At 35.2% G+C, this 15,325-nt stretch overlaps 1 protein-coding gene across 1 annotated transcript in view; it reads right to left on the bottom strand.

The window, feature by feature from the left end:
• Positions 1-1,038: 1,038 nt before the first annotated feature.
• Positions 1,039-15,325, bottom strand: part of LOC149838447 (threonine--tRNA ligase, chloroplastic/mitochondrial 2-like) — a 36,075-nt gene continuing 21,788 nt past the window's right edge. The window contains exons 5-8 of the mRNA XM_090006600.1: positions 9,437-9,814; positions 8,163-8,471; positions 7,701-7,901; positions 1,039-1,424 (exon numbers count right to left, since the gene is read on the bottom strand). Of these exons, the coding sequence (XP_089862726.1) occupies positions 1,161-1,424; positions 7,701-7,901; positions 8,163-8,471; positions 9,437-9,814 (1,152 nt within the window). The 3' untranslated portion in view covers positions 1,039-1,160. The remainder of the gene's footprint in view (positions 1,425-7,700; positions 7,902-8,162; positions 8,472-9,436; positions 9,815-15,325) is intronic.

Raw genomic sequence — 15,325 nt, 5'->3', positions numbered from 1 at the left:
GTTCATTCTGCCTTTTTTTTAATGTCGCATTGCAGCCCTTCTGCGCTCTTCTCGCTGTATCGCCATATTTTGCAGTTGAATCAGCAATAACGTCAGTGTTAATTTTGAAGAGAGAGGAGAGTTTATAGACCAAGAATCTACAAGTCTTACTATCCTAAACCCACAGGTGTCCAAATCAAATAAGTTAGAAAAATTAAATACCACAAATGGATTGGTTAGATGTTGATATCACGGTCTTGTAATTTCCTTTTGTATTACAACTTTATAGGATATTATTGCCTCAAAAATCTCTAAGTGATTATCCCAAAAAAAAAACACTAGCTAAGTGCCTAGAAAAGGGGATTCATATCTAATTAGTATATGTGATTTTTTCTCTACATTTTCCATCTTTGGATTAGATACCCCTAATCCAAAGAAAGAAAAAACTAATGTCAACATAACCCAAAGTGATATTTCTTTTCTCAACAATTTATTTTATATTAATTCCTGAAATAGAAATTATTCAAAACTTGCTTCTAGATAGCCCATTTAAAAGACCTGACTGCTGGGTGAATATGAAGGGAGAAGATATGATTTGTTGGAAGTTGGTGTGTTAATTCTTAAATGGGTACGCAACTTGACAAGAAATGTCTTTTGCCGGTCTAAGCAGTAACAGATTAAGATATCCATTCACGTTAACATAAATAGCAAATTATATATTCTTCCACCATTAGAGGGGATGATTGGAACTATTCAAGCAGCTTCTATGATTGTTGACCTCTTGACAATTGATTTGGTGTAGCTTTTTTCTAGGTCAGAAGCAAATTGTTCAAAGGCTTTGAACCGTACAAATTGAGAAACTGATTTTGATCGGTCAGCTTTCAAAGACTTGAAACTTCAAATCCCAATCAATTCGGTCAGCACTTTCCATCTATTTTCATTGTTCAATTTTTTGCAACATGGAAAAACCAAAAGCAACAGGTCATCACAACAAGAGGTTCTTCACCCCAATACTGAAGAACTCCATCCCACAGACAAAAAAATGAGCACAATCTTATATTTCTGTAAATCATGCTTAATATATTATCAAGAAGGCAATGCTATGAATCCAAATTACATTTATAAAATCAAAAGAATCTGGCCCCATGGGACAACATTAGAAGACAATACCTGATGATATCTTACAAAAAGGGAGTTCTGTTCTCCACTGCAAGTTGGATTTTTTCGACGAAGTCATCAATGCTCATGGTACCGTGCTCTCCACCCGATCTTGATCGGACTGTCACTGATTGGGTTTCAACTTCTTTTGGCCCTACAACAGCCATTAATGGAACCTTTTGCTTCTCAGCATTCCTTATCAGCTTTGGTAGGCGCTCGCCATGGCAAAGCTCTGCTCTGATACCTTTTGCCTTCAATCTAGCTGTAATCTCTTGGCAGTAACCCACCTACACGTGAAAATAACAAAACCAAACAGTTGTCTCGGTTTAGGACAAGTTAAATGGAAAATATAGCTGTGTTAGGTAATAAGTTCAATCCTCATATAGCTTCTTCCTTAGCAAATGCTAAATAACTGTCCTATGCACACTCTTAGCATTTGAAGATGTGGCCATTTAGTAATCATGTCAGCTAATAAGGCTCAAAGACACTCTATAAAACGGACAATGCTGTTGAAAAAAAAAAACAGGCCAGATTCCAAGCAGCCCACTGTTGATTATGTTGAAGTCTGTTAAAATGTAAAACTGTACATATATGTATATATAATAATATTATATTATTATATATATATATAAATACATTTTTAATTTCTTTCTTTTCTGTATTTTTTTTCCTTTATTTTTATTTTTTGTCTTTATGTCATCTAGTTCAGTTTGAACTAGAATGACTGTTGCTAGTCAAGTCCTGTCCAGACTTGACTAGCAATAGAGCTGTTGGACTGACACATTCCAACAGCTCTAAATAGAGCTGTTGGACTGTGCCCAACAGCTCTATTGAGTCCTCTTTCAGCTGTGTATATAAAGGGGTGCAGCCCCTCTTGTATTTCACTCCAATGCTTCTTAAGCAATTGGTTTTTCATATCAATAAAGAATACATTTTTATTTTTATTTTGTTTCCAGTTATACCCTTTTTAAGGGTTATTCTTTAGTGTCATTCTTGACACTTGCGCTTGTTAATCAAAGCTCGTGTTTCGAAGATCCCCATTTCATTTCATGGTATCAGAGCCGCGGAAGTACTAAATCTTGAGGAAAAGCTGCCTCGGTTTCCGTGCCCGTTTGCAAAAGTGTTCGCCACTTGAAGAGAAGTGTTTTATCACTTCATTGGAGAAGATTTCACATCTTGTTGTATTGTTTTTTTTTTTTTTCTTTCTCATTTTCCTTCTTGTTTCTCTTCTATCCCTATTCTTTCTCTCCTTGTAATCGATGGATGACAATGATAAAGTCACCATCATGCCTATGAAATTAAGCGATACGAACTATGTAACATGGGCTTCAATCATGAAGCACCATATATGGGGAAAAGGCTTATGGGGGATTGTGGATGGTTCCGATTCGGAACCTAAGCTATCTCTTACTAAAAAGGAGGGAGATAAAGACGTCCCTCTATCAGAAGAAGAGAAAATCAAGGCTATTGCCTCATACGAGAAGAAATGGAAAGAATGGAAAATATCTCATGCGAAGATAATGTCATGGCTTATCAATAGCGTTGACATTAAAAAATGCTCAAGTCTTGCCAAATTTGATCATGCCGATAAGGCATGGGAATACCTTAAGAATATGTATTCCCTTAAAGATATTGCACACGTGTGCAACCTCCAAGAAAAAGTTCGAATGATGACACAAGGAGACAAAACTATTCGTGAATATTACAATGGGTTGTCCGATCTTTGGGAAGAACTTTCCCTTTTAGAACCAAAGTGGCATTGTGCCGAAGACATCGAGCTTCGTCAGAAACAACTCGATGCTGAACATTTTTACCAGTTTATCACTGGATTAAGGCCGAAATTTGAAACCACTAAATCGGCCCTACTTCACCGGGGAAAAATTCCTTCTATTGTTGAAACTATTGAAGAGTTAACAATGGAAGAAAATCGTCTCCGGAAAGGTTCTTTAAAAATTGAAGATGATTCCGTTTTAGCCGTGTCTAGACCAGGGAATCATGTTCGATCATATAGGCCTCCTCACTTTAACCGACAAAATGGTGACTATGATAAGAAGAAAGTTATTTGTCATCACTGTCATGAACCGGGACACTACAGGCCACAATGTCCCAAACTTAAGGAGCTGAGAGAAAAAAGAGCTACAATTGCTGGATCGGAGCCTAAAGATCAGGATGCACCAGTTTCCCTGGCCCAACTAATGGAGATCCTTCAGCCTCTCATCAAAGGTGCCTCTTCCTCATCTGAAGCTTCAACCGGCGCAGCAGCCTCATCTTTTTCTGATTTAGGTAAAATTTCTTGGCTTCTTGACTCTGGTGCATCTTTTCATATGACCCCAAATAATCAAAGTCTATCCAAATGTGTTAAAAATAAAACAAGTGTGTCAAAGGTCTTTACTGCTGATGGGACTTCTCTTGAAATAGAAGGAATAGGAGATTTTGAAAAAATTTATAAAACAAAAAATTTTTTTATTCCAGAAATTAGACATGTTCCCAAATTAAATTTAAATCTTTTATCTGTATCTCAAATTTCTGATTATGGGTGTAATATTTCTTTTTCTTCTCATGGTTGTTGGGTACAGGATCGCCAGTCAGGCAAGCTGATTGGGGAAAGCCATAGAGAAGGAGGACTCTATTACATGGATTTTTTGAAAATGCCGAAAAAAGCTTTTTGTTATAATATTCAAAAAATAGAGTTGGAACTGTGGCATAAGAGACTTGGTCACTCACATGTAGCCAAAATCCAACATTTTCCAAATCTAGGGAAATTTTGTAACTCTGAATCATTTGATTGTAAAGATTGTATTCTCGGCAAAATGAAAAGATTACCATTTCAGAACAGAACCTTTTTCTCTTCAAGACCACTTGAATTAATACACTCGGATGTTTGGGGTCCTGCACCAGTAATTTCTAAAGAAGGATTTGTTTACTATGTTATTTTTGTCGATGATTTCTCCCGACATACGTGGATGTACTTTCTCAAACATAAGTCTGAAGTATTTTCATACTTTCAAACTTTTCATAATATGGTTAAAAACAAATTTCAAAATGATATTACTATTTTTCGCACAGATTCAGGGGGAGAGTTTTTATCCACAGATTTTCAAAATTATCTTAAATTGCATGGCATCACACACCAAAGATCTTGTCCTTATACACCTCAACAAAATGGACTGGCAGAACGAAAACATCGCCATATTATAGAAACCACTAGAACTTTATTAATAGCAAATCAAGTCCCTAAAGACTTTTTGGGCAGAAGCTGCCTTAACTGCCACCTATCTCATTAATAGGATGCCATCTTCTTCGTTACAAAATATCACTCCCATTGAAAAACTTATGAACATTTCTCCAGACTACTCTAGATTAAGAATATTTGGGTGCAAATGTTTCATATTTACTGACAAAAATGATAAACTTTCCCCTCGTGCGATTCCTTGTGCCTTTTTAGGATATGCTGAAAACCAGAAAGGTTATAGATGTTTTGACTTCAAAAATAATAAACTATATGTGTCTAGAAATGTTTCCTTTTTTGAAAAGGAGAGCTTCTTTGATTTTAGAAAATTAAAAGACGTCACTGAGTACTCCTTTTTGCTAGATCTAACATCAACATCTGATGAATATGACCTTGATTGTAACTTTGATGATGATCCAAGAATTATTGATCTTAATGTTGAAAATGAAGAAGTTCATAGAGATACTAGTATTCAATATTCCAGGCGACAAGAGTCTAATACTCCATGTGCACTTGAGAAATATTCTAACATTCCAACTAGACAATCATCCCGAATCTCGAGGCCTCCAGAAAAGTTTGTATCATACGAGTCTTTCTCACCCACATATAGGGCAGTTATTGCATTAATTCACTCATATGAAGAACCATCCACATATTTTCAAGCAAAAAATGATATCAAATGGATAGAAGCCATGAAAGTTGAATTAGATGCACTTGAAAAGGCTTCTACATGGAATATTCAAGATCTTCCTCCAGGGAAGAAAACTATAGGATGTCGATGGGTTTATAAAATTAAAACCAAGAGTGATGGTACTCTTGAAAGATATAAAGCCCGTTTAGTAGCCAAAGGTTATGCCCAAGAATATGGGATTGATTATGAAGAAACCTTTGCTCCGGTGGCTCGTATGACTACTGTCCGAACCTTAATTGCCTTAGCTTCTATCAAAAAATGGTCTATTTTTCAAATGGATGTCAAAAATGCTTTTTTAAATGGAAAGCTAGTTGAAGAAGTATATATGGAACCCTCTCCTGGTCTAAGTATTCCTAAGGGTAAAGTCCTTCGCTTAGAAAAAGCTCTTTATGGACTTAAACAAGCACCAAAAGCTTGGTATGATAGGTTTAGTCGTGTTATGATTGATATTGGTTTTCAATTCTGTTTAACTGACACTGCTTTGTTTATTAAGAATTCTGATGCAGGGATCATTGTGCTTCTTCTCTATGTGGATGATATGATCATCACCGGAAGCGATAAACAGGGAGTTGAAACAATCAAAACACTTCTTAAATCTCATTTTGAAATGACTGATTTGGGCTTGTTGAGATATTTTTTAGGCATTGAAGTTGTTTATTCTCCTAGAGGATATTTATTATCTCAGACTAAATTTGCTTTTGATATTGTTTTCAGGTCTGGTATTACTGATGATAAGAAAGTTGACACTCCAGAAGTTGTTAATGTTAAAATGAAGATTGATGATGGAGAACTTCTTGCAGACCCTACTCCTTACAGACAGCTTGTCGGGGCACTTTCCTATCTATCCATTACCAGACCAGATATAGCACATGCTGTTCATACAGCAAGTCAATTTCAACATGCTCCTACTTCTGTTCATATGGGAGCAGTCATGCGTATTATCAGATACATCAAGTCCTCTCTTTCACGAGGACTTTTCTTATCTTCCTCCTCTTCTCTTGATTTAATTGCATATACTGATGCTGATTGGGGAGGTGATCCCAATAACAGACACTCAACCACTGGCTTTTGTGTCTTTTTAGGGGAATCATTAATCTCGTGGAGGTGTAAAAAGCAGCAGAAGGTATCTCTCTCATCCACCGAAGCTGAATACAGAGCCATGGCAACCACGACCATGGAAGTAGTTTGGCTCCGACGACTGCTTGCTGACATGGGAGTTGAAGCAACAAAGGCTTCACAAATGTGTTGTGACAACAAAAGTGCGATCTACATTGCCAGTAACAGAACATTCCACGAACGCACCAAACACATCGAAATGGATTGTCACTACGTCAGAGAGGAATATCTACACGGGATAATTGATCTGCCATATGTCACTTCAGAATATCAGTTAGCAGACCTCTTTACAAAGCCTCTCGCTGCTCCCCGATTTCACTTTCTCTTAGACAAACTTTCGCTCATTGTACCGTAAGTTTGAGGGGGAGTGTTAAAATGTAAAACTGTACATATATGTATATATAATAATATTATATTATTATATATATATATAAATACATTTTTAATTTCTTTCTTTTCTGTATTTTTTTTCCTTTATTTTTATTTTTTGTCTTTATGTCATCTAGTTCAGTTTGAACTAGAATGACTGTTGCTAGTCAAGTCCTGTCCAGACTTGACTAGCAATAGAGCTGTTGGACTGACACATTCCAACAGCTCTAAATAGAGCTGTTGGACTGTGCCCAACAGCTCTATTGAGTCCTCTTTCAGCTGTGTATATAAAGGGGTGCAGCCCCTCTTGTATTTCACTCCAATGCTTTGGTTTTTCATATCAATAAAGAATACATTTTTATTTTTATTTTGTTTCCAGTTATACCCTTTTTAAGGGTTATTCTTTAGTGTCATTCTTGACACTTGCGCTTGTTAATCAAAGCTCGTGTTTCGAAGATCCCCATTTCATTTCAAGTCAACATCACCTTTTTTTAAGCTAAAAGGTATCAAGCATAATACAGCATATAAAATAACATTAGACACTAGAAGCAGCACAGAATCCTCAATTATTCTGATATTCCAGAAACTTTGGTTGTGAGTTACGAGCAACAACTCTTTTGGTTGGTCAAGCAAATAATATTTGCAAATTCAGGAAATAGATTGGTACTTTTCACCAAATTTTCATGCTCCACCCACTAGTAAATCAGTGAACATCAATTGTCATTTCTAGGATAACATGTTGATCAACTAATGCATGCATTTCCTAGAATGTCCATGATAGTCACTGTTTGCTTTGCTGTAGTAAGCAAGTCATTTCTACAAGGATCCATCGAAAAACTAATATAGGCATCCATAGAACCATTTAACAAGGATAGCATTATGTTTTTGAGAACTTTTGACAGTTATTTATTTATTTTGCGATAGCCAAGCTGGGGGATAAACCCCCCGGTATTCAAACCTGAGACCCTTCCATTATGATAATGCAAGCTAACCACCCCACCTTGACATTTACTATGAAATCATCAATCATGAAAACAATTTGGTCACTCAAATCCTTTATAATTTTTATTTAACAGATTATTGTTGTATCTTGGCATAACTGCAATCTGCAACAAACACAAGGATTAAGAAAGTACAAACATTAGAAACACACAATACCTGCATATCAGTGACAGGTAGTACACGAGCTTGGATTGGTGATATCCAGAGAGGAAAATCTCCAGCATAGTGCTCTATAAGTACTCCAAAGAAACGCTCTAAAGATCCAAGGATTGCCCTATGGATCATGATGGGACGCTTCCTTTCTAAATTTGAGTCAACATAAAATATGTCAAATCGTTGGGGAAGATTAAAGTCGACCTGTTAATCACAAAAAAAAAATCAAACCCCATAACATAGCTTTGGGAATTTGAGAAATTCAAGATACAACAGTACTGAATTAAGTCATAGTTTCTGTTTTGATTTGACAAAGCAGAAGCTAAGTTCACAACTAGTAACAAGGCCGAATGCTAATAAATGGGCACTTCAGGCCAAGGACAGAAAAAAGGATGAAAGAGCTTATGCAAACTCCGCCTAGTGGGAGAAAGCTTTTGGGGAATAAGTTTGAGGTTAAGGACTTGCCTGTACTGTTGAGCATTGCCACTTTCTCCCAAGAGCATCTTCAATCTTAAGATCAATTTTGGGACCATAGAAAGCACCACCTCCATCATCTATCTTATACTCCCAACCCTTATCATCTAAAGCATCTCTAAGAGCATCTGTAGCTTTTGTCCATATATCATCATCACCCACAGCCTTCTCTGGTTTTGTTGAGAGGTTCACCTCATATTTTTTGAAACCAAATTGGAGTAGGATTTCTTCAGTAAGATTCAGGACACCTCTGATCTCATCTTTGATTTGATCTTCTAGACAAAAAATGTGTGCATCATCCTGCCATAAACAATATGACAGTAACTATATGTCGTGCAAACATTCTACAGAAAATCAATGATAACCAAGCTAAAATTCATTAAAAATGTGGTGTACCTATATTCTGGAATCCAAACAACTACCACAATTAGCTGGACCATGTTGCCCTTTTTATTAAATATGCATACTAACGGCATGTTCTAAGTTGTACAATAATAAAGCTGGAGAAGCAAGCCATCATGGGAAATGCTTAAAGATGAGGAACTTAAAAGTAATTAAAACATTTGTGAGTCCACCAGTGGTTTCTTGCAGTTCACAGTATTAAATGAGGATGACTTCCCCATCAACCACCAGTCATTAAACGTCTCCTGGTTTTTTGTAAAGGTTTTACTTCTGTCAGATATATCTTCAGAAGCTTTGTAAGGAAAATACACCTTATCACACACTTTCCACTTGAGATTGGCAGGAATGGATTAAGCAAAAGAAGTGGGCTGCGAGATGTTTCCACGAATGGGTAAATCCCATCTGAGACATTCAAAAAGGCTTAGTGCCATTGCACATATTGATCTATAGGTCATATTGTGCATCCCTGTGCAGCATTAGAATCTGTGTCTACAAAGGCAAATCTAAGTGGCCTGTGGAGTCAAACGTACAAATCTTACAGATCTCCAATTTTTTACCCGTCACAAAGTATTGGGTGATCTTCCCCAAAAGAGCAATCTAGAAAAGATTCTTCATTCTGAAAAAGGAATTGGGTTCTTAAACATAACTGTCAGCCAGGATGTCTTTGAGAAATCAAGGGGTGAACTAGTCTAGCTTTTACAATATGCACCAGAAAAAAGAGAACAATTTCCGTGATGGTGCATTTCAGAAATTAAGAAGTAATGTAGCAGAAATAAATGAGAAAGCATATGATAGAATAAATTAGGAAGTGTGTGCACATTCTAAACAGGTTAGTGGTGAATAAATGGATGAAAGCAGCATACCTGAGTGAAACCTCTTACACGGAAAAGGCCATGTAAACTTCCAGATAATTCATATCTGTAAACTGTTCCCAACTCTGCCACTCTAATTGGGAAGTCCCTGTATGAATGCAACTTCCTCTTATATACAAGAATGTGGTAAGGGCAATTCATTGGTCTTAGCTGATAAAGTTCATCTTCTATTTTAATCTGATCATACATGTTCTCCTTGTAAAAATCTAGGTGGCCGCTGATCTTCCAAAGATCAGCTTTCGCTACATGAGGAGTGTATAGCAACTCATAGCCATGTTTTATATGCATTTTTTTCCAAGAATCCTCAATAATATGCCTGACAATGGCACCTTTTGGATGCCAAAATACTAACCCTCCACCTGCATCCTCCTGCAGAAGTTTCAAATAGATGTTTGTTAACATGAAACCAATAATTAAATAAATTTTCCTATATTTATAAGAAACAAATGATGAATCATGGGTGAAAGTGCTCTTAAAGATGCTAATATTTTAGAATAACCTTCAGGAAGGAAAAAGTCTCTAATAGAATTTGAAAAGCTAATCTTGAGAGATAATAGTCATGAAATGGCACCGAACCCGAGGCACAAGAAACACTAAAAATGACAACATAAATGAAGTCCAAATGCATTTGACTAGATACAATAAACCGTGCATAGCCATGAAGAAAAACAAAATATAAAAAATTAAAATATTTTATTAATGAAAAATGTAATGTATGCTTTGAACCTCACCGAGGACATGGCATTGGATAGAAATGATTGGAGGAGAAGGATTCATGTGGAAGACCCAGAATGATTTTTTTTTTTGGTTCATATCGCCGACCCCAATTGTTTTGGGATGAAGGCGTAGTTGTTGTTGTTGTTGTATTAATGAAAAATGTATAAAAAATATACAAGAACACCTCACTACAACACTCATGTACACACACTTTACATACATCCATCCTCTCTCAAAATACATAAGGGATACACATTTGGCCTCCTTCAACTAGCCGTTAGGCTGGATCCTAATGGCTAATTTGATCAATCTATTTTGACCAAAAAAGAACAAAAATAATAAATAAAATAAGAATAAAAAATTACAAAAACAGGCATCTAAATAATGACTAAAAAGGAAAGAAAAAGAGAACCTATTCTATCCTAAAAGTATACATTATGTATACTTGATTTAAAAATATCCAAAGGTACAATATACAATAGATAAGTATACGAATGGTATACATAGGTACATAATACAATGCATATATCTTAACATTAATAAGATCTTTTCTGTTATACTAATCAAATAAAGGACGAAATAACAGTTCACCCATATATACATGAATATGTGTTTCTCCTGACGCTCAAGAAAGGAAAAAGAAAAACCACTACAAACCTTACTTTTTCCCTCATGATTGCACAATTTTTTCATCTCATCACATAATCCTCCTCATATTTTCTCTCTAGATTTTCTCTACCTACTTGCAACCAAAGGACTTTCATGTCCAGTCCCTTTCTAAACCTCATCTAAACAAAAATCAAAGAACTTCAAGCCGAGCTCCTTTTTACACAAATAGTTGTATCGTATCTAATACTCACAAGTTACAGGTAACAGCACATTTCTTCACTGATAGCTCTTAGTTTTGCTTGTAACCAGATGCCATCAAATCACTTTTAGATGCAAGCTCACATGTCCAGAATCGTTGTTCTTTTGCAATCCAGTACTGCATCAGTCACCACTTCATACTTGCTTCAGTTGGCTTTATATTTCCCCACACGTCTTATTATTGCATATCCCATTTTGGCTTCTTCAAAGGTAAACATAAACTGGTTCTATTGCATCACTCATTGTAATGAAATAGCAGAAAAAAATATAGAACCAATGCCACTAAAGGCTTACAAGATCACAATCACAATGTGTACAAGCACAAGTCCACTAAGGGACAATACAATAGCCAACAAAGGGCAACACAAAAGGATAAAAAATGTATTCAATTTATTGAGTAAATGCTTTGGTAAAAAGCATAAGGGAATAGGGGGGGAACATCCCTATTTATACAACAAAAAGAGAGAGTGGGAGACCATTGGGGGTTTCCACATATAGTCTTATGACCATAGCGCCCTCAATGACTTTATTAATTACAATAAAAACAAAAATAAAATAAAACGAATAAAAAATAATTATTATTTTATAAAAACAATTATTTATTACATATGTGAAAATATAGAAATGCACCTAATGGGCATTAACTATTATATATTTTAACAGCCCCCCTCAAACTTACGGTGAAGTGACCGAAAGTTTGCTAATGAGAAAAGAAATTGAGGTGCAAGAAGAGTTTTGATGAAGAAATCGACGAGTCGATACTTTGATATGACATATGGCAACATAATAGTTCCTCTTAAATACTTATCACGTACATAATGACAATCCATCTCTATGTGCTTTGTTCGCTCATAGAAGGTGTGGTTACTTGCAATGTAGATTGCACTCTTATTGTCATAATACATCTTTGAGGGTTTTGAGATGATGGCACCCATATCTTTGAGAAAGACTTTTTAGTCACACAAGCTCCATTGTAGTTGTAGTCATTGCACAATATTCCACTTCGGTTGAAGATAATGATATTTTTTGTTGCTTTTTGCACCTCTACGATATTAGAGAATCTCTTAAGAAGACACAAAAACTTGTGATTGAGATTCTATTATTGAGACTTTTTCTCCAACCAACATCACTATAAGCAAGCAACTCTAGAGAAGAAGATGAAGATAAGAAAATTTCCTTTGTTATGGTGTTTTTAATATATTTAATAATTCTTAACATAGCACTCATGTGCACAGTTGTTGAAGCATGCTAAAATTGACAGATAGCATGAATTGCATGAACTATATTAGGCATGGTGATTGACAAGTAGGTAAGTGACTCGATCAATTGACGATAAGGTGTAGGATCATCAAGAAGAGTCTCATCTTCAAGTCTTAACTTATCATTGATCACTTCAGGGGTTTCTACTTTCTTGTTATCTGATATGCCAGACTTAGCACAAATATCAGCAGCAAGCTTCATTTGAGACAAAATGTATCATCTGAGAGAGTAAGCAACTTCAATGTCTAGGAAATATCTCAAAAAACCCAAGTCAGACATGTCAAAATCTTCTTTCAAAACATTTTTAATATCAATAACTTTCTGCTTGTCACTCTCAGTGATTATCATATCATCTATATAAAATAAAAACATAACCACTTTAAAACCTATATTTTTAACAAAAAGAGTAGTGTCAGTATAGCAAGAGTAAAAACCCAAAAGAGACATAACACTACTAAATCTATCGTACCAGGCTTTTAAAGCATGTTTAAGACCATACAAGGCTTTTTTAAGTCTAAGAATTTTTCCATTTTCAATACTAAATCCCGGTGGAGGATCCATATAAACCTCCTTATTTAATTCTCCATTAAGAAAAGCATTTTTAACATCAAGTTGATATATGGGTCATTTTTTAATGGATGCAACTGCTACGAGGGTCCTAACACTGGTCATCCTAGCTACTGGTGCAAAGGTTTCCTCATAATCAATTTCATATTCCTGTTAATATCCTTTGGCGACTAACCTAGCTTTATATCTTTCTAGGGTCACATCATTCTTGGTTTTAACCTTAAAAACCCATCTACATCCTATAACTTTCTTTCCTAAGGGTAACGAAGTTATCTCCCAAGTTTTTGCCATTTTTAGAGCATCTAATTTTGCATTCATTACTTCAACCCATTGTAGAAGATTTTTAGCTTCATTATAATGTGATGGGTTCAAAGTAGGAATGTAAGGCTATCAAACAAGCTCTATAATTTGGTGTCAAGGTATCATATGATACGAGCCTACTAAGAAGAATAGAGATACGATTGAATCTTCTAAGTGGGGTTTCTTCCATAAAAGAGTCATAAGTATATTTTTCTAAAGCATTTGGAGGGTTTTTGTGCTCACGTCGGGTATACACTTGTATTGGTTTATTAATAATATTAGCATTACTTGATTCATATTATCATTACTTGATTTGGTATTTTGAACATTAGAATGCCCATCATTATCACCATTATCACTCAAGAAATTATCATTCAAAGAAACATCACAAAAGGTTAATTTTTTTTGTGGTAAGAAATCAAATAAGAAGTTGTAATTTACTTCCTCTTTACCCTTAGTCATCACAAGTTCATTTTCATTTTCTAAAAAAGTTGCATCCTTAGAAACATAAAGTTTGTTATTCTTGAAGTCAAAACATCTAAAATCTTTTTTATTTTTTCCATAACCCATGAAGGCACATTCAATAGCTTTTTGGAGATAATTTATCTCTTATGCAAAAGGACAAAACAGTTGCAACCGAAGATTCTCAAACGTTTATAATTGGAAGTTCTTTCAAATAATTTTTCATATGGAGAAACATTTTAAAAAGATGATGAGAGCATTCCATTTATTAAATAGGTTGATGTTAGAACGGCCTCGGCCCAAAAACTCTTTGTAACTTTTTTAGAGATAAGTAAGGTCCTAGCGGTTTCCATAATATATCTATATTTTATTTTGGCTAGTCTGTTTTGTTGAGGGGTCCTTGGACACGATTTTTTATGACAAATCTCATTTTATTTTAAATAATTTTGAAATTCATTTGATAGGTATTCACCACCCGAGTCGGATCTAAGAATGGAAATATTGCTTTGAAATTGATTTTTAATAATTATATAAAATTCTTTAAAGTAAGAAAATATATCGGATTTGAGATTAAGGAAGTAAATCCATACATATCTAGTGAAATCATCAATAAATGTAACATAATATGAATATTCTCCTTTTGATATGACCGGGGAAGGGCCCCAAACATCTGAATGCACTAATTAAAAAGGTCTTTTAGAAACAAATGTTATATTTGAAAATGGAATAGCTTTCATTTTTCCAAAAATACAATCCTTGCAAATTAAATCTTTCTCGTTACAAAAAAATTTTCCAAAAGGGAAAAGATACATCTTTGAATAGCTTGGATGTTCAAGTCTTTTGTACCAAGTTTCAATGTCTTTATCTTGAACATAATTACAAAATGGTTTTGAGGAAAAATTCAGAGAGCCCATGAAGTAGATATCCCCTCTCCTATGGCCTTGCCCAATCCGCTTCTCAGACCAGAGATCCTGTATGAAACAACCCTTAGATGAGAAGGAGATTTCACATTAATGATCGGATATGTGAGAAACCGAAAAAAAAAAATTGGAACTCTAATTTTTGAAACACTAAAATTTTGAGAAGAATCTAAATTTTCAATACTTTTAATTTGCAAGGATGTTCCATCGGCGGTGGAGACAAGAATTTTTTAAATTAGTGCATAAATTGGATAGACAATTTTCATATGGAGTCATATGAAAAGAAGCTCTCAAGTCATGGATCGAAGAACACATACCGGGAGGAGAGGATAATGCTATCACGACCACTGAAGTTGATGGAGATTTAAGTAGTTGTTGGAGTGCCTCCGATAGTTGAATAAATGAAAAAGTGTCACATCCTTTTATAGTGAATTCTTTTTTCTTTGGTATGGTCTCCTCAACGGAAGCTACCTTGTTTTTTGAGATCTCATTGAGCTTGGGACAATTAGGCCTTGTGTCTCGGTTCATGGCAATGGTGGCAAATAGCTTTCCTATATCCACCATTATAGTTATTTTGCTTCCAAAAGTGTGGGGGCCTATAAGATTTAACATGGTTGTTGGGTTTAGATATGGCTAACAATTTATCCTAAGACGAGTTTTCTCCTGGCAAACCTCGACAACCGCATCTTCCAAGGGAAGAGATTTAGATTTATGAAGAATGGAAGATCTAACTTGCTCAAATTCGGGCCTAAGCCCATGTAAAAATTGAAAAAAATATTATTTTTCT

This window comes from Nuphar pumila, chromosome 5 (assembly GCF_984573655.1).
Source record: "Nuphar pumila chromosome 5, dmNupPumi1.hap1.1, whole genome shotgun sequence".
NCBI classification, from domain to species: Eukaryota; Viridiplantae; Streptophyta; class Magnoliopsida; order Nymphaeales; family Nymphaeaceae; genus Nuphar; species Nuphar pumila.
This window is presented reverse-complemented; position numbering and strand designations above follow the sequence as displayed.